The 20,365-nt window shown below is 38.0% G+C and overlaps 1 protein-coding gene across 1 annotated transcript in view; it reads left to right on the top strand.

The window, feature by feature from the left end:
* Window positions 1-3,136: 3,136 nt before the first annotated feature.
* Window positions 3,137-20,365, top strand: part of TRUB1 (TruB pseudouridine synthase family member 1) — a 40,873-nt gene continuing 23,644 nt past the window's right edge. Inside the window, exons 1-3 of the mRNA XM_080823331.1 lie at window positions 3,137-3,459; window positions 9,035-9,133; window positions 16,766-16,821. Of these exons, the coding sequence (XP_080679457.1) occupies window positions 3,174-3,459; window positions 9,035-9,133; window positions 16,766-16,821 (441 nt within the window). The 5' untranslated portion in view covers window positions 3,137-3,173. The remainder of the gene's footprint in view (window positions 3,460-9,034; window positions 9,134-16,765; window positions 16,822-20,365) is intronic.

Raw genomic sequence — 20,365 nt, 5'->3', positions numbered from 1 at the left:
AGGCATATATGCCTATGGCAAGGATCAAAGAAGTGCCCCAAGAATGCCACCGTTGTGGAGACTCTGACAGGTTTGGCATCAAACCCGAGAGGATTATCAATTTTTAGGTCTCATTAATTAACATTCCTGGAAGTGACTGGGTAGCTGAGGGCAGCACGGAAGCTGGTCTAGAAAGTTGGCATTTTATTATATAGCATGAAGTGACCATATTCTCTCTTTGCTTCCGTTCCATACACACACAGAAATGGAAACAAAAACATTGAGGCTGCACTTGGAAGACACCTCATTATTTTATGTATTCAGCACTCTACTTTTCTGGAGACTGTCATTAATTCCCCTGTATTTACATGGTTTCTGCTGGAGCGGCCATGTTTATCAATTCAGTTATTCAACAACTATTTATTGGGCGCTATGCGTGACACTATTCCAGGCGCTGGAGACATAGCCATGAATAAAATATACAAAAAATTTCTTATGGAGCTTGCATTCTGATGGGGGAAATAAGACATTAAACGAAATAAGTAAATATTTGGTATGTCACATAAAACGTGCTGTGGAGAAAAATCAAGCAAGAAAGTGAAAAAAGATGAAGGGACAAAGCGAGAGAAGCCCTTTGTTCCGTAGGTGGCCAAGATGGACTTCATCCAGAATATTTTTGGAGTTAGATCAAAACAGGATGGTTTAAACCCAGACTGTGGAATGAGGAGTAGGGAAAAAAAAAAAGCCTGTTAGAAGCAAAAGAGAAGCACGAAGACGCAAGAGAGTAGCAGAAAAAGAGGATGTGGGTGGAGAGAGAGAGAGCCCAAGAGAGAACTTCTCAGGTTCTGCATAACATTCCAGTGTACGTCTGATAAATCCTTTTATAAAAAGGATTCCTTCTTCCATTTTAAACTGGATCAGTTTCTGTCACTCCCAACCAAAGAATCCTAACTCATACACATATTAAGTAACTTGTAAATTCAAGGCTTGCTCTATGTGGGAGATGTTGGTTACCTCAGAAAATTAGAGCTCGATGCTTCTGATGCCAAGAGTACAGATTTGGTAGCAGAGCAGAATTAATTTTGCTGTTCCCTAGCATTCCAGAAATAAAATGTGCAAGAAATATCCATTTTTCTGGAGCTTTTTCAAATTTTTATTTTTATCTAGTTAGTTGACGTATATGGTAAAATCGGTGGCAGGTGTAGAATTTAGTGATTTTTCACTTCTGTAAGACACCCAGGGCTCTTCTGTTTTTCTTTTAATCGAATTAACTCTGACTCTGCACTGGCACTGTGGAAAACTCAAATTGGAAGCATTATATTTCACCTCTATTTCTGTTCTCCCTCTGCTCCCTCCATCCTGGAGTCACAAAATAATTAGGGGAGCTTACTGATGTCTAGACCCCTGGGGAAAGGCTCTCTAATCTCCAAGTCGCTATTGTTCAATCCTGCTTTAAACTTTCTCTTAAAGTCCCTGGCTCTCTGCTTCTCACCAAGAGGAGAGCCCAGAAATCTGTACTGAGGCTAAAGGATGCTTTCCTTCTCAGGGTGTGCTCCTCCCTTCTGAAGTTGTGGCACCTTCCTTGAAAAGGAAAAATCTTGAAGCAGGCTCCAGTATCCACTCAGGTAACCGTGGGACCTGCAAATCATTCACTTTCTCTCTTTATTCTCAAAATAATTCTATTCTCTTCTGGCCTCCCACACACTCCCATACACAATATTTTCATTTAGCTTAGACTTTTAGAATAGACCATAAGAGTTCTTGACTTCCGCTTCCAATTCAGCTTCCCACCTTGCAAAAACTCCCCAAAGATTTTTTTCTTGGTCTTTCTTATTATGCTATAATATACATAACACAAAATTTTCCATTTTAACCATTTTTAAGTGTACGTTTCTGTGGCATTAAGTACATTTACATTGTTGTGTACCCTAAAGATTTAATGAGAATCTGGCGATCTGACTGAAATGGGGAAGGATGAAAATATAGAAATAAATTCTACATTTGAAAAATTGCTCATTTGAAGCATCATGTATTTGTTGAATGAATGGGGCAAGTTCCATTATTCATAATTTTGAGCAGCAAAAAGGCATCAGCAATATAGTAGGTTTTAAAGTGCAAGAGGATGATGAGGAGAAAGCTTGGCTGTAAGGAAACTTGGGGAAACAATGAAGACAAACTTTACCTGTCTCACTCATAAGATCATTTAATATAGCTCAAGTGAAGTAAAATGAAGACTTTTTCTCCACTATGCCTTGTGCCAGGATCAAAACAATGTTCCTGAGTGTTGATGGGGGCATAAATAACTTCTACAGAGAAAGTCTCAAATCGAAAGTAAAGTTTAATATTATGAATTGCAACAATGCTTTTTGATATCTAAGCAATGGTTTACTAAGGGATGCAATCCACAGAAGAGTTAGTATTTAAAAAAAAATTTTTTTTTACGTATTAAAAATCTTAAACTTATTAAGAATTACAGTGGGGGTCGTGGGGCGTGGGGTGGACAGGAACGAATTCAAAATAGGCTCAAGTGATTTACATCGGCTTGGCCCACAAGTTTCTTTTGGAAATTTGAAGAACTTGTATCCATTTATTCATTCTGAAATATTTAGTTAAGCGCCGACTATGTGTGAGGCCCTGGGATACAGCAGTGAACAGGTAGTTTCCTTTATTTAAAGAGCCTACCTTTAGGTGTGCTGGAATTCTGAGTCGTGAATCCAAGGGCACGATAAATCGAATGGTGCAGTGAACCGAGGGAACCACGATTCTTCAAAAACCTCAGCAAAATCGGTATTTTAAATTTTTTATTTTTGGAAGCTGGATCCTCTTAGTTCCGGAAAGGGGGGGGGTTGGTGTGGGCAGGTGGGATGTAAAGAGATTGCCCGTCCAATATATACACAGATTTCGTGTTTGGGTGCAGCAGTTTAGGACTGGAATTCCAAATTACACCTGCAGTACAGAACTAACCCGACCTAAGAGGCAGACAGGATTACAGAAGAAACACTAATTTATCAGAGCCCCCAGAAGGTACAGCCATCTCAGCCTACAGCAGAAGGCCACGAACTACAACTCCCAAACGCCCTTGCCACCGCCAGCCCGGCTTCGAAGTATGGGAAAGATGGAGGGACGCCGGGCGCTCTCCTGTTGCGTCATTAGAGTGCGACTCCAGATACAAAACAGGTCTGGGCTACAAAAGTATGGCAGCTGCTGAGGCGGCGGTGGTATCGTCGTCGTCTTTGGAAACAGACAGAGCCCTGGTCCCTGAAAGTGCAGGAACAGCCGCAGCAACGGCCGCCACCCCACCAGCGACGACTGCAGCTGCGGCCGTTGCAGCCGCTGCCAGAACCGGATCCGAAGCCAGGGTCTCCAAGGCCGCTTTGGCTACTAAGCTGCTGTCCCTGAGCGGCGTGTTCGCCGTGCACAAGCCCAAAGGGCCCACTTCAGCCGAGCTGCTGAATCGGCTGAAGGAGAAGCTGCTAGCAGGTACTGCAGCCCGGGTGGGGACCAGGCTGAGGCGGTTGCCGCGAGAGCGGAAGCCGCAGAGAGCCAATGGGCGTTTTTGCGCGCCGGTGGCTCGAGAAGTAAAAGGAGGGGAAAGGGAGGATGCCCACCGAGTTAACTCTGGACAGAAAACTGGGGCATCTCGGGCTTGGACTTGCCCTGACGTGAACTCCTGTAGCCTAGTTGACAGTTTTCGTCTCCAGGGAAGAACAAAACACAAAACCCCCACACTTACACAAATAAACCCCTTCCCTTGGGCAGACAAACTAATATTCTGTAATTTGATCGCCCAGGAAACTTTTGTTTGGCTCACGTTGATAAACCCCTCCTAAAGGACGCACTGGCTCTCTACCCCCAAAGTTGAAGTCTTAAAAAGAGTCTGGAGATGCAGGTATTATTTAATTAACCAAGACTTTAATGCCGTAGTTTTCACAGAGTGGGCATAGGAATTATTTAGAGTTCCTTGTACAAATACAGATTCCGGATCTCTGCCCTCTCAGAGATTGTGATTTTGAGGTTCTGAGATATTTTTTAGGAAACCATTTTTAAACTATTCCTCCAGGTGGTTCTGGTGTAAGTGGCCTTTGGATGACATTTTGAGGAACACTAAGTATAATTTAAGAGCATTCTTTTTTGTTTCTTCATGTACACTGGGAGCATATTAGAAGAGCCTGGAGGATATCTCTGTTTATCCGCCCAGTAGATTATTTCGGACAGTGACATCAAGGAACCTTAGATTTATTGGACACCTACAATCAGCCAGATGCAGTTTATAGAGATGGGAAGATGAAAAATCCTGTCTTTTCTCTTAACTGAGCTCATAGCATAGACATTTCTGCAGACTTTGATGATAAAACTATTTAGCTGTGTATTCAGGGCTCTCCTGAATTTGACCCTGGCCTGTCTTTCCATTAAAAAAACAGTACAGGAACTTTTCTCCTCCCCCTCCCCCTTCTTCTTTTTAAGATTTATTTAGTTTAGAGTGAGAGAGAGCGCACAGGCAGGGGGAGGAGGCAGAAGGAGAGGGAGAGACTCTCAAGCAGACCACCCCGCTGAGCATGGAGCCCAAAGAGGGGGGCTTGATTATATAACCCTGAGATCATGACCTGAGTCCAAATCAGGAGTTAGTTGCTTAACTGACTGAGCCACCCAGGAGCTGCAGGAACTTTCTTTTTAACATTGTTTAGTGTGTCTTGGCAAACTTTATTATACTTTTTTTAAATGCAAAAACAAATTATTCTGGCGGGAATTTGTTAATTAAAATTGACACAATATGGATTCAAATGTTTAATGGCAATAGGTACACTCTTGTAGATGTTTAATCCCAGTGTTAAATGTACTCATTCTTTTTTTATACTTCCTTTATACTTTGTTACCTGTAAGAATGGGTCATATAGGGATGTTGAAGGAAGGAATTGCATTAAGAGCAAGCTTAGTGGTGTCATTTGTGTGTAGTTGTTTCCTACACACAATTGCTTTCATTGGGCCTGATTTATTAGCTGAACTATGGTTTTTTTGATTCTCAAGGTAATGATTACCATTCTTCCTCTCAGACAGGTTTCTGATGGAATCAAAGCCATATCCTGGCCTTCTGGTTAATCTGCCTCCAAGAGTCCAAGAGCTGAAGTTTCTTGTTGAAATTTGGTTAAAACATAGTTTCAAGGCTGTTGCTAGGCCATCTTCTAGAAGCCCCTCACTCAGATGTAGATATTCTCATTACTCCATTTCTGTATTGCTTTGATTGGGTCTATTCTATATTTATGTTAGCTAAACCAGGCTACCTGGGAAGGTTCTAAAAGATATGAATTTCAAGGCAGCACATTCTGTTGCTGGCCAGGTTTGACACCCACTGATTCAGGCCACCGTTAATGGCCATAGCCTCTATTAACACCCTCGCCTTTCCCTGTATTGATTCATGTTATACTGAAATCCTTGCTCTTCTTTGTCTGTCTGAATCCTTCAAGGCCCAAAACGTCAGAATTTTATAGCTAGAAAAGACCTTAAGAGATATTCTTCCATCAATGTTACCAATAGGATGAACCAAATTCCAATATAGTAGATATGGTGTGTCTTCGAACTTGAAAGAGGTAAATTTGGACACAAAGGAAAGAAGCAGGTTTGTCGGCCTTCATATTCTAAGGAGGGTCAAGTTGAAAAATACAGAGTTCTCCAGAAGTTTTCTATAAATTTATAGATGAGAGGCCCATAATGAATTACAAGTAAAAGGTGAAAGGTTTGAAGCCTGGGCCTGTTCTTATGGGTTTGTGTTAAAGCAGGCTCTTTCCCGCACTGTGATGTAATCAGAGAGTGCCATGAGGACTGTGTTCCAGACAGCTGGTGTTCTGTAATTATGCAGTCAGGCCAGGCAACCCAGCACATCATTTTGGACATCTATTCTGGTTTCTCCATTATTGCTCTGCTTTCCTTCTCTTCTTTTCTCTGTCCTCTCTTTTTGTTTCTTTTGCTCTATTTTTTATCTTCACCATGTCAGTGGTTATAAGGGAAGTTTGATGGGTTTGGGAGATGTAGATCAATACAGCTGTTCTTTCCTTTCTCATTTGAAGTTCAGTAGCCAGTGTTCTGTCTGTGTATTGATATATATATAACAATAATAATGATAGTAATAATAATAACTTATTGTCAGAGTGCCGTGTAGTTTCCAAAGCACTTTCAGATAACATTATTTCAATTTATCTTTATAATAGGAAGATGAGATGGCCCAGGTTGACGTTTTCTTTTTTTAAATCTAAATGCTTCAGAGTTTGAGACAATTTAACTGGTACCTACTTCCCACATAACCCCCCCCCCCACTTTTTAAAAATTACCATATAATTTATTATTTGTTTCAGGGGTACAGGTCTGTGATTCATCAGTCTTACACAATTCACAGTGCTCACCATAGCACATACTCCCCCAATGTCCATCACCTAGCCACCCCAGCCCTCTGCCTCCCCTTCAGCAACCCTCAGTTTGTTTCCTGAGATTAAGAGTCTCTTATGGTTTGTTTCCCTCTCTGGTTTCATCTTGTTTCATTTTTTCCTCTCTTCCCCTGTGATCCTCTGCCTTGTTTCTAAAATTCCACACATCAGTGAGATCATATGATAATTGTCTTTCTCTGAATGACTTATTTCGCTTAGCATAAACCCTCTAGTTCTATCCATGTCATTGCAAATGGCAAGATTTCATTTTTTGATGGCTGCATAATATTCCATTGTGTGTGTGTGTGTGTGTGTGTGTGTGTGTGTGTGTGTTTGTGTGTGTGTGTGTAGGCATATATACCACATCTTTATCCATTCATTTGTTGATGGACATCTAGGCTCTTTCCATAGTTTGGCTATTGTGGACATTGCTGCTGTAAACATTGGGGTGCACGTGCCCCTTTGGATCACTACATTTGTGTGTTTGGGGTAAATACCCAATAGTGCAATTGCTAGGTCGTAGGGTAGCTCTATTTTCAACTTTTTGAGGAACCTCCATGCTGTTTTCCAGAGTGGCTGCACCAGCTTGCATTCCCACCAACAGCGTAGGAGGGTTCCCCTTTCTCCGCATCCTTGACAACACCTATCTGTTGTTTCCTGACTTGTTAATTTTAACCATTCTGACTGGTGTGAGTTGGTATCTCACTGTGGTTTTGATTTGTATTTCCTTGATGCTGAGTGATGTAGAGCACTTTATCATGTGTCTGGCCATTTGGATGTCTTTGCAGAAATGTCTGTTCCTGTCTTCAGCCCATTTCTTGATTGGATTATTTGTTCTTTGGGTGTTGAGTTTGATCAGTTCTTTATAGATTTTAGATACTAGTCCTTTGTCTGATATGTCATTTGCAAATACCTTCTCCCATTCTGCCGGTTTATCTTTTGGTTTAGTCGATTATTTCCTTTGTTGTGCAAAAGCTTTTTATCTTGAAGTCTCAGTAGTTCATTTTTGCCCTTGCTTTCCTTGCCTTTGGTGATGTGTCTAGGAAGAAGTTGCTGCAGCTGAGGTTGAAGAGGTTGCTGCCTGTGTTCTCCTCATGGATTTTGGTGGATTCCTGTCTCACATTTAGGTCTTCCATCCATTTCGAGTGTATTTTTGTGTGTGGTGTGAGGAAATGGTCCAGTTTCATTCTTCTGCATTTGGCTGTGCAATTTTCTCAACACCATTTGTTGAAGAGACTCCCTTTTTTCCATTGGATATTCTTTCCTGCTTTGTTGAAGATTAGTTGACCATAGAGTTGAGGGTCCATTTCTGGGCTCTCTATTCTGTTCCATTGTTCTATGTGTCTGTTTTTGTGTCAGTACCATCCTGTCTTGATGATGACAGCTTTGTAATAGTGTTTGAAGTCTGGGATTGTGATCCCTCCAGCTCTGCTTTTCTTTTTCAACATTGCTCTGACTATTCGGAGTCTTTTCTCATTCCATACAAATTTTAGGATTATTTGTTCCATTTCTGTGAAAAAAGTTGATGGTATTTTGATAGGTATTGCATTAAATGTGTAGATTGCTCTAGGTAGTGTAGATATTTTCACAATATTTGTTCTTCCAGTCCATGAGCATGGAACGTGTTTCCATATCTTTGTGTCTTCCTCAGTTTCTTCCATGAGTATTCTATCATTTTCTGAGTATAGATTGTCTCTTTGGTTAGGTTAATTCCTAGGTATCTTATGGTTTTGGGTGCAGTTGAAAATGGGATTGACTCCTTCATTTCTGTTTCTTCTTTCTTCTTGTTGGTATATAGAAATGCAAATGATTTCTGTGCCCTGATTTTATAGACTGCCACTTTACTGAATTCCTGTATGAGTTCTAGCAGTTTTGGGCCCACATAACCTTTTGTTAAGATTAGCTTCTTGAAGGAATTGAGGGTTTTGATTTGGAGGGAAGGGCAACAAAAATAGATAATTTGGGAACTTAGTGTTCTTAGAAGTAGCCCTTTGAAAGGTACTCCCAACATTAGGTAGCTGCGGGTACCAGCAAAGAATACCAGGAAACGAGAGAATTAGAAATGAAATCAAGAACTTTTAAAACTAGCTGCCTATATAAAAACTGACTTCTTGGGGCGCCTGGGTGGCTCAGTGGGTTAAAGCATCTGCCTTTGGCTCGGGTCATGATCTCAGGGTCCTGGGATCGAGCCCTGCATCGGGCTCTCTGCTGGGCAGGAAGCCTGCTTCCCTTCCTCTCTCTCTGCCTGCCTCTCTGCCTACTTGTGATCTCTGTCTGTCAAATGAATAAATAAAATCTTTAAAAAAAAATGACTTCTTTTAATCATTTCACAGCTCACTACTAGGAATTTACTATGTTTTTCAGGGTTAGCCTGGATATTTGCTCACATTAAAAAAAATTTTCTAGAAAGTGAATTCTAGTTTCTACTCAACTAATTTTGTAATACTATTTCTTCATAATTTAGGGAGTGTCTGTACATTTTTAAGTCTGTTCTTTGCTAATAGTGTTATCATCTCAATCTGTTAAGTTTGTACAATCCTTTTTGTTTTGGGTACTCCATCCATCTTTCCCCCATATTTATGGAGCTCTTACTTTGTTTGTCTTGCTAATTGCCATTTCTTATCCAATTACTCTCATAGAAGCTGGAATGCCTTCTCCAGAATGGACCAAAAGGAAAAAGCAAACTTTGAAAATTGGACATGGAGGCACACTAGACAGTGCAGCCCGAGGAGTTCTGGGTAAGAGATACGAATGGAAGTTTGATGTAACTGCCACTTGTTATAGAAAGAAATACTGATTGAGAACAGATAAAGCCATGCCATTTTTGGTCTTTTGGAGTATTTCAGATCTACTGGATTTATAATGCCGTCTTCTAAAGAAGGCTTAAATGGTGCAAGGTATACAAAGCTATTAGAAGTAGCCACTTTTGTGTGTGGATGGGACTTTGAGACAGGATTTGTATCTGTGAAGCAAAGAGTTAACTTAGCAGGCCTGAAATTGCTGTGTTTAGAAAGGCCTGCTTGCAAATCTTGCCCTTGGCAGGCATCTGGGAACTTGGATTTTGAGATTGTTCCCACCTTTCCTATCCAGTAAGGGTGGCTTGTTGTGTGCCTCAGCTGTTGGTGTGAACAGTGTGGTGTGTGCTGAACACCTGGTTTCCTTTTAGGAGTCTGGAATTTTGTCCTACTACTTGTGCAGTTGTGTCTGGGTAACTGTGCTCATTCCCCCCAATTAAGAACTTTGGGTTCTGAGTTTCTAAAAGGCTTTCCTGAGTTGGAACATTGCACACGCTTTTTATATGCTGGAGAAAGGAGCATGCTCAAGGGTCCTCTGTCACAGGAGGAAGAGAGAATAAGGAAACCTGTGTGTGGATTTCTCCAGTGTCTTTTTCCCTTTTTGATCCTACAGTGTAATGGTACTATGTCACTGTAGTGAGTCTTAGCCATGTATGAATCTTCCAGTGTGGAGTGTCGTGTTGGGGATTCTGACAAAATATTTGGCTCTTTTTTTTTTTTTTTTTTTTTTGCTTATCTCAGATTTCATCTCTGAGGATCAGCTCTTTTGAGAAAGTGAGGCTTACGGTTCCTGAGAGGAAGTCACACTTTCTGTTGGAGAAATAGTGAGCATTATTGCTTATGGAGGCAGATTGGTGGAATTGATTGACAGGAGAAAAATCACTTATCCCTTTCCCTTTTTATTCTTCTTTTTTTTTTTTAATGCCTCTGGTAGAGGTTCTAAAGTTTACAGACTGCTAAAGTGTGTATCCACAGGCTAGAGTATGTTTTACAAACTTTTGGTATAACTCTATCCATTGTCACAGAAATACATATGTTGGGATTCCTGTCTCCACATCTTAGAAACAGAGTTCTATAGGACAATACTTACTTTTTTACATGGTCTGGTGTTTTGTATTTTATTCTATTTCATTTTCCTTTTAAATGTTGATAATCCACTAAATTGATTTCATGATGCACTAATGGGTTGTGATTCATGGTTTATAAAATACTGTGCTACAGTGTCCAGTCCATTTTATTAGAGCCAAAAAATTAGGTACAAATAACAAATCTGATCTAAGCTATCCAAAGGAAATGAATGCTTATTTAGAAGAAAAGGATAAAGTTTTTGGTGAAGAAAATTCCATTTTTTAAGAAAGCTGAAAACAATATATGATTTTGCATTTTAAAAAATTACAGTTTTTATTTAATTCATTTGGAAAAATATCTTTACTGAGGGTTTAAATAGATTTAAAAAAACACAAGGAAATCCATTTTCCTGAGTTAGAGAACTTGAATAGGCAAATTCTGACCACTTAAAAGTTGCTCTTTCTTACCATAACTAATGATAATCATTTAATGAGCAGTGTACTATGTGTGAAGTCTTCAGCTTGGGGCATCCATAAGTTATATACTTTAGTCCTCCTAAGGTAGGTGTTATGATTCCTCATTTTACAGAAGAAGAAGTGAAGACCCCGAGAGAGAGTGCATTGTCGTAGTTTGTGGCAGAGTCAGGATTCTGAGCCAGATCTGCTCAGTTCCAAAGCTTCTGCCCTAACCTGGCATGGCAAATACTTGGTAGCCTCCTGCTCTCCTGCTACGCGCATTGCACCATTACCTAGCAGTCACAGTGTTCTTTGCATCTGGTCCTAAAAGTGGCTTCACGGTTTTTATCAGTTCAGCACTCCTTGAGTTGAAGGTTATTCATTGTAACCATTCTGTTCTACTGTTTTCCAAGGCACAGCATCTAAAATATGAGAAGAGACAGGATAAAGTCTGCTGTTTATTTATGAATAGACCAATTGTATTAGTTTCTGGTGGTTTTTACTCATTGGTATGCAGAAAATAGTGATACTCAAGGCAGTGAATAAGTAAGTTTATTTTTCACCCTAAAGCTAAGGGATCTTGTTGAAATTTCCATTTTAATATTATGAAAGGCTGGCATTTGGCTAAGATTTGTATGAATGGAAGAAATTGTATTGGAAATAATTTCCTATTTGGAGGCTTAATTTATATTTGATCACCCAGGAACTTTTATGATGATATAATCCGTGCATGTATCAAATTGATTAATTTTATTCTAATACCTGTATTTCCCAATGAGGAATAAAGTAAAAAAAAAAAAAAAGTAGACATTTAGTCACAGAATAGAGGGTATTCATTGTTTAAATTAGTAATTCTGGAGACTTAGAAGTTGATTTTTATTGTGTGGTGGAATAAACATTGGTTCTAATCATCATGAATTTGTGAACTAGCTGCTTTACTTACTGAGTAAACATAGCCTGGGAAAAATCTGTAACCTCTCTGAATCTCTATTTGTTTAATCTCTTGAAAGGGGTAAGTAACATCTACCATAATTTTCAGTAGATTTATTGAAATACATGAAATATCTATAATATATATAGATATATAATATAATATCTATAACCTATATATAACCTATGCTATACTCTGTCAGATGCTTTATAAAGGTCTTTTTTTTTTTTTTTTTTTCAATAAAACTGGACCTGTGTGAAAAAATATACTTTTACTTTCAACATGTAGACTGTTTTTGCGGGGCTTTTTTTTCCCTTTGTAATAGTAATGGTACAGATTTAAGAATTTAGTTTATAATGTAAGATATTATCTGAAATTTGGGTTTATAATTCTATTAACCTATATTATATATAATATATATGACTTATATAATTCTATAAAGAGGACTTGCAAGATTCTTAAAAATCCTGTGGTAAGTAGAATAATGGCCCCTTAAATATGCGGAAGTCATAACCTCCAGAATCTAAGAATGTTCTATCACAATCTATGTTAAGTTCTATCACAAGGGGGAATTGAGGTTGCTAATGAGCTGCTAAAGAGATTATCTTGGAATATGCAGATGGACCCAGTGTAATCACAAGGGTCTTTAAAAGTGGAAGAGGAGCCAGAAGAGAGAGATGTGGGTGTGGACGCAGTGGTTGGAGTGATCTGATTACTGGCTTTCAATGAGGGACTGAGTCACTGAGCCAAGGAATGTCGGCCCCCAAGCCCTAGGTGTTAGAAAAGGCAAGGAACCTCCTATAGAAAGGCTCTAGAGAGATTCTTCCGTAGGGTCTTCAGAAAAGACTGCAGCCACGTAGATACCTTGATTTTTAGCTTAGTAAAACTCATTTCAGACTTCTGATCTCCAGAACTGTAGGATAATGAGTTTGTTAAACTATGAAGTTGGTAATTTGTTACAGCAGCAGTAGGAAACGAATACATCCATTTATTATAAATCACCTGAAATGGAATCTTAGTTTCTCTCACTTTAAAAATTATTATTTTGGGGGGCACCTGGGTGGCTCAGTAGGTTAAATGTCTGCCTTCAGTTCAGGTCATGATCCCAGGGTCCTGGGAACCAGTTCTTGCTCAGTAGGAAGCCTGCTCCTCTTTCTGCCTGCCACTCGCCCTGCTTGTGCTCTCTCTGTGACAAATAAGTAAACTCCTTAAAAGAAATAACTATTTTTTTAACTTCAGAGTTTATAAAATTACTGAAAAATATTAGAAAATATAAAAAAAACAATAGAGGTAAAAATTATTTTCCACTTTAAGCAATAGTCACTGACATTTTTGCTATATTTTCTCCTAGCTTTATATCTATGCAAAAAAAAATTTTTTTTTTTTTTAGGCAGAGATCACAAGTAGGCAGAGAGGAAGGCAGAGAGAGAGGAGGAAGCAGGCTCCTCACCGAGCAGAGAGCCCAATGTGGGGCTCGATCCCAGGACCCTGGGATCATGACCTGAGCCGAAGGCAGCGGCTTTAACCCACTGAGCTACCCAGGCACCCCTCTATGCAAAATTTTTAAGTTGAGCTTTTTTATTGTATGTACATTTGTATCCTTTTTTAAAAATTTAACTTAACATCATTTATGTTAACTCTCAGTAAAGATTTTTCTTTTTTTTAACTTTATCAAAGAATAATTGACAAATACAATTGTGTATATTTAAAGTATTGAAGTCATGCCAAGTATATTCTCCAACCACAGTAGTATGAAACTAAGAAATCAGTTACAGTAGGAAAGCTAAAAAACTCACAAATATGTGGAAGTTAACACACTTTGAACAACCAGTGGGTCAAAGGGAAATCAAAGAATTATCTTGAAATAAGTGAAAACAGAAATACAACATGCGAAAATTTATTGGGTGCAGGAAAAGCAGTTCTAAGGGGGAAGTAAACATTATTTTTAAGGGCAACATAATAATCTGTCGTATCAGTCAAAAACAATTATTTAGGGGCGCCTGGGTGGCTCAGTGGGTTAAAGCCTCTGCCTTCAGCTCAGGTCATGGTCTCAAGGTCCTGGGATCGGGCCCCACATCGGGCTCTCTGCTCAGCGGGGAGCCTGCTTCCCCTTCTCTCTCTGCCTGCCTCTCTGCCTACTTGTGATCTCTCTCTGTCAAAATAAATAAATAAAATTAAAAAAAAAAAACAATTATTTAACCATTTCCCTATATGTGATCATTCATCTTAGCAGAGTTTTATTAGTAGGACAGATTCTGTGAGGAACATCTTTATCAATAAAACTCCTTTTATTAAGATAGATTTCTAGAAGTGGAAAGATACAGGTCTTTTAAGATGGTTGCAAGGGTGTTAGAGAATTAGGTGAATGGCAATAGAAACTTTTATCTGCAAAAGCTTTGGAATTATATGTGTCATACTCTTGCCTGTTCCGAAGTGGCTCTCATCATTTAAAAAAGTCTGTATGATTTGTGAATACAATACTAGGACATTTGGATAGGTTTGGAGATAGTGGATTTCTTTTACAGAGACATTTGAGCACAGAAAATTTGGGAGATGGAGAAAGAGTAGTCACTGTGAGACAGTGCTTGGCAAACCCTGTTATTCACTCATTTCCCAGTTCTTCCCACTTTTCAAACTGTTTTGTCTTCTTCTTTAGTATTAGAAATCCTACTGAGCTTTCCAGATTTGGGTGAAATGCTTTCTCCTACAGGGATAGCCTGCCCACTTGTTCTGTTATATTGCTAATGTAACATTATATAATATTGTTAATGTAACATTAACTCACGAAGGGCTGAAACCAGGTCTTATTTATTTCTGTGCCTGTATAAGTACTGAATAAAATGTTGAACGATTGAATGAGAAAAAGCTGAGTAAAAATTCTGTCCAGTAAACTGTTCTTTGAATGAACAGCCACTGGTTGGCTGGGCCTCAACTCCAGATAATCTTTCTGTGTACCACTTTTGCAGTAGTCTTCCTAGAATTCTGCTTTCACTGATCAGCTAACTTCAGTGGGCCTTGGTTTTCTTGGATATAAAATGAGAAGGTTAAGCCGGATAACTTTAAAATGCCTTTTTGTTTCAAATTCTGTCATTTTGGATCACTGACCCAGCAGAGAAATCAGCGTTTCAACCATGATAAAGTCAAACATGTCAGCCTCTTCTAAGACACCTGCACTCTGGTTGATAAACCCACTGTGCTCATTCTTGTATCAGAATTTGTGCAGTGTGTTCCTTTTTTAGAACATGCTTCTCTCCTTTCTGTATGTTCAAATTCTGCACATCCTTTAAGGCCTATCTCAAGCTGTGTTTGAAATGCTTGAATGAAGCATTATCTGGCCTCCTTAGCGGTTTAGAGTACTGCCTTCTTTGACCCCCTACAGCATTTATTCTGTGTTCATTTTGATTCTTCCTCACATACTGTCTTATTGCTATTTAGCATTGTTCACTCATTAATTCATGCACCTTTTTTTTTTTTTTTTTTTGCGTGCTTGCAGTTTCCCTTATCTGTATTTTATTTTCCCCATGAGGTTATAAACTCTTTCAAAGTCAGGAAATGTTCTGTTCCATTAAAAATACTGTTCTTGGGACTGTGTGCTTAGTAGCTGCTCCAGAAATATTGACTGGGGATTCGTGAGTGGAAAAAATTGCATTGGATGCTTGTTATTACTATATAAAGCTTTTTCCTGGACAGTAGCAGCTATCATTGGAAGAGTATGATGCTCGACATAGGACACTAAAGGCAGACAATTGTTTTTATCTTAGTCTTTGAGCTAATAGGACTCTTATCATAGAAGCTCAGGGAGGGTTTGGGATGATTTTATGTTGGGGTCGAGATTTGACCTGGGTTTCGAAGGATGGATTTTGAACACTAGAGAGTTGGTACTGTAGGCATTGGGACCCTATTGAGGATTGCTGGGGGGCTTTGTAGTGTGCAGTACAGGTTATCAGAAATGGTTATAAAATGGTGTGAATCAGAAGAGAAAGGGATAGATTGTAGAACAGTCAGGCTGGTAGTGGTTTAGGTAATTTAGGCTTATGGCATTGGGAAGAAAGCCTAGATAAGTAAGGTGGCAGAAGGATAAAAAGGAAGGGAGGGGGTCTTCTGTTAGTCTGGTCTGAATTTTGACCACCATATACTAGTTGTTAGATGTTGGGCAAAGTTCTTAGTCTCTGTCTGTCTCAAGTTTCCTCACCTGTAAAATAGGGGTAATTGTATTATTTTTTAGGGTTGTTACAAGGATTAAATGAACTAATGAATGGAAAGCATTTAGAGTAGAATTTGATACATGGTAAACTCAATGAATGATATCTGCTATAAATATTCATGATAATTCTTTTAGCTGGTTCATTTCTTTTTGTTTTTTCTTGTAATTCCGAATCGTGGTGTTTATACTATGTTTTTTTACAAAATTATATCCATTGATGAGAAATACTTCAATTCTTATAAAAATTTGCTTTCTGTTACGTGAAGAAATAATTGTAAACTCTCTCCTTCTCTCCTGGTGAAATGTGTTGTCATAAGGATAAATAATGTTCGAAATTGAAGAGATAGGTGGGGCATTATTGTACTTAATACGTGATGTATGTGAACATACGTTGTTCAGGCTCGCATTTTACCTTGTATTCTTCTTTGTGTTTGGTTGATCTGTTATGTTTCTGTTTTCTTGATTGTATATTGCTGGACACTAATCATTTTTAAATGGTTCATTACTTATGATAATGGCTTTTGCTTTGTTTGATAATGAACTCCATCAGAAGACTTTATCATACTGTGGTTAAAGCGTATCATGTGTTTTTCACTGATCCACATTTAAAATTCCAATGAGTCCTCTGAGATTGTTCTAAAACTTTTCATTATGTAATTGTCTGGATTGAGGTTTCTATCATGTTTAACACTTTGAGAGGAAAAAAAAAAGTGTCCCTTACATCCTCTCTTAAGAGTTTCTAAGTTGCATGACAAGTTCAACTGATTAGAAAAATAGGAACCCTCTAGTTATGCTAAATATATGTTCTTTCCAACTTATGTTACATGTGCCAGGAAATTATGACCCAAATATATAGTTATTTCAAAAATCTAGTTTTCAGAATAGAGTGTTATAATATTTCTTTCTTTGATTTATAGTGGTTGGAATTGGAAGGGGAACAAAAATGTTGACCAGTATGTTGTCAGGGTCCAAGGTAAGAAAATTGGAATACTTTTTTTTTCTCTTGAATGTTTTTCTTAATGACCTATGTTTTTGATTTTAATCAATTAAAAATTGTGTACATTGCATTTACAGGTATTATTCCTGAGTATTAATTGTGTTTGTCATGATAACTGAGATTCAAAATATTGAGACTATAAATTGGAAATGCTTCAACAAATTGATTTATAGAAGCAAAAACTCTGCAGTGCTTATCATTTTAAAAATTATATTGTTTTTTATATATTTCTTAGATGAAAGAACTTACAGATCATAAATTCTATTGGCAGATTTTTTTTAAACCTTGGAATTTTTATAGAAGCAATACCATTAAAAAAAAATAGAAGAAAAAACAATACCATTTTGTAACCCATACACTTTTACAGCAAAAGACCTGCTCTGTTCACTGGTTACAAAATGTTTACCAATACAAGTGAGGCTTCTTTAGGATGCTAAGTTACATCATTCATCTGTAAGAGTAACCTTGGCTGAATCGAAAAGCACTTTTTGAGGCACTTGGGGAGAGAGAAAAGGTTTATGCCGGGGCAGGGAGAGCTGTAAATCTTTGGATAGCTTCAGGCAGTGAGTGAGAACCCTCTTGCAAAACAGCAGGTGGAAGAAGCATTGAAACAGAGGTCAGTGTGTCAAAGGGGTTAACCTCTCTGGGCCTCTCAGTTTTTCCTTAGGAAGAATGATTTGATCCCCTCTAGGGTCTCTTGCTGCTCTAAAGGAGACAAGCATAGCTGAATTCTAATTGGGAGTGAAGTGCTGGTTCTAATAGTTGCAGCTCGGGACCAGCGAAAATGCCTATGCAGGGAAGATTAATAAGCCTCTAGGTAGAGCATTTCAGCAAGTTCCTGGACTAACTTTTTATTTGTTTTGAAACCCTTCCTCTAAGTGGGGTATGAATAGTTGGTAAAGTGAACTTGTCTAAATTGTTTCTTAAAATATGTGTGTGTGTGTGTGTGTGTGTGTATGATCAAAGACCATTAAAAAAAATTTCCCCTTATTGTAGACTAAGGACTTTTGTAAAATATAATTTAAATGCTATGGCAACATCAGATTGCTAAATAAGTTTCTAAATAGTCTCATTTTTCTGAGTTTATCTCATTGCGGGTGCTGGCTCATGGAGCACACTTTGAGTGGCAGTGGTCTAAGTAAGTTTTTCTTAAAATAAAAAGCCCTCGAGAACATACTGTCTTTGACGTCCCATTTTAGTTATCAACTGGAATAGAAACCTGTATCTTTCAGTTGGAAAGGATCTTAATACTTTAGATAAATGGAAAAATTTCAGTGTGTCTTGCTGCATAATCTTTAAAATGTTGGTGTTGAAAAATCACAGAATACAAGAATTGTGTTAGAATGGCAGAGTTTGACGTGTTTTGCTAAATTTACATTGTGCTTAAATACTTACACATGGCATTTAGAATTTGTCTCTGATACAGGGTTTTGCCATTTGCTTAATATTTGTTTCTTTTTAATATTTCTTCTTCCAAAGTACAGACAGTGGTTCCATTGATGCAGAATTATGGATGATTTTTATTTTCATTTTTCACATTATTTAGTATTTTCTAAAATCTTTACAATGAACAATTACTTTTATAATAATAACAAAAAGATATGTTTGCCTTAAGGATTTGTTCTTTTACTCCAAGATAAAAGATGCTGCATTCATTGGAATATTCATTATTCACCTCTCCCCTCCTCCCCAAACCACAAATACAACACGCTATTGAAAGGTTTTACATATAAATTCCAGGCATATTTCCAGAAATATGACCGGAAATGTAAATACATCATTGGCTGTGGTTTAAGCTTTATTTATCACGAACCATTTTGGTATTCAGCTCGGGAAGCTGAATGTCATACAGTGAAATCACTGATCCTCAGATGACTGTATCCTAAATAGAAAATCCCAGGTGCATCTTATTACAGAAACCTAGTTCTTGGATGCTTCACATTTCAAAAATAGGCATTTTTATCTTGTTAGCTATTTGTTTTTCTTACACTTTTAATTTTAGATTATGTATCTGTTTAAAAAAATTAAGTCATTTAAATTTAAGTATGTGGGATATTACATTTTTACCAAAAGTAGTTGAAAATTTTTAATGAATTTTTTAAAATTAGATTTTGTGTTTAGCACTGGAAGGAATCTTATAGATTGCCTCCAAAAATTTTTTGGCCAAGACCCATAGTAAGAAATTCATTTTACATTGTGACCCTATATACACATACACATATAAAAAACAGAAATTTCAGGGGCACCTGAGTGATACAGTCGGTTAAGCCTTTGGCTCGGGAGCCTGCTTCACCTTCACCCTCTGCCCCTCCTCCCAGTTCATGCATGTGGTTGGTCTCTCTCTCTCTATTTCAAATAAATAAATAAAGTCTTTAAAAAAAACAAAAAGCAAAAATTTCATTAAACAGCCTTAACCCTATGTACAATGTACTCTTGATATTTTTGCTTCTACTTCCTTAAAAAAAAATTGGTTCCTACAGCCTCCAAACTAGGCACGGACCTACCCGACCTACCACTGGACCTATGTTTACTCTTTCTCCACTTCCTGCTTTTACAGACGAATTTTATTTACATCACAATGCTATTAGAAAAATTCATCTTATAGTATGTGTAGGGTAGAGTTACCTCAAGAGTGGCATTATTTGTTCTTGGATGGCAGATACTCAGTGTTCACATTACAACCTTATCACAGTGCTTCCCTCCCTCACCATCCAGTCCTGATTAGAGACATTGCTAATTGAACATGGCCTAACACTCTTTACTGCTGAACCAAGAAACATCCTTAGAATTCATTTCAACATAATGCCACTTCATACAGTCACTGTCAGTTAACGGGTAGAGTGCTGACCTTGTTAATAAACTCTTTATGCCATCAGATGATTTGGTTCCATTCTTTGAAGACCAGAGACCATTTAAACCACCCAACTCCTTTCTTGCATTCCTTCCAGTTCAGATCAGTGTACTAAGGGTCCTGCTTTGTGTTCTTCACTTCTTCCTCTCCTTTCTTATAGTACTCTTTGCTTTGCCAATGATCATGTTTCTCTTGAGCCTTTTTTTTTTCACTGCATGCTCTTTTGGGTTACGTTTATAATGTGTATAAAAAGTTGATCAATAAATACTATTAAGAGTTGACCCTTGAAAAACACAGGGGTTAAGGGTACTTAACCCCCTACACAGTCGTAAAACACCATATAATTTTGACTCCTTAAAAATTTAACTTACTAGTCACCTGCTATTTATCATAAACATTACTGATATCATAGTTAATTATTAACACGTACTACATAGGTTATTTGAATTTTATACTGTATTCTTAACATAAGCTCGAGAAAAGAAAGTGGTATTAAGAAAATCATGAAGAAGAAAAAATGCGTTTATAGTACTGACTATAAAAAATTACATATAAGTGGACCCATGCAGTTCGAATCCATGATATACAAGGATCGGTAATATTACTATTCCTAAGTATTTTGTGTATCCCCAGATCTCTCTCCTGAGTTCCAGGCCTATTGGATCTCTT

Source organism: Martes martes (genome assembly GCF_963455335.1).
Source record: "Martes martes genome assembly, chromosome: 14".
NCBI lineage: Eukaryota > Metazoa > Chordata > Mammalia > Carnivora > Mustelidae > Martes > Martes martes.
Note: the sequence above shows the minus strand (reverse complement) of the source record. Positions and strands in the feature narration are given on the sequence as shown.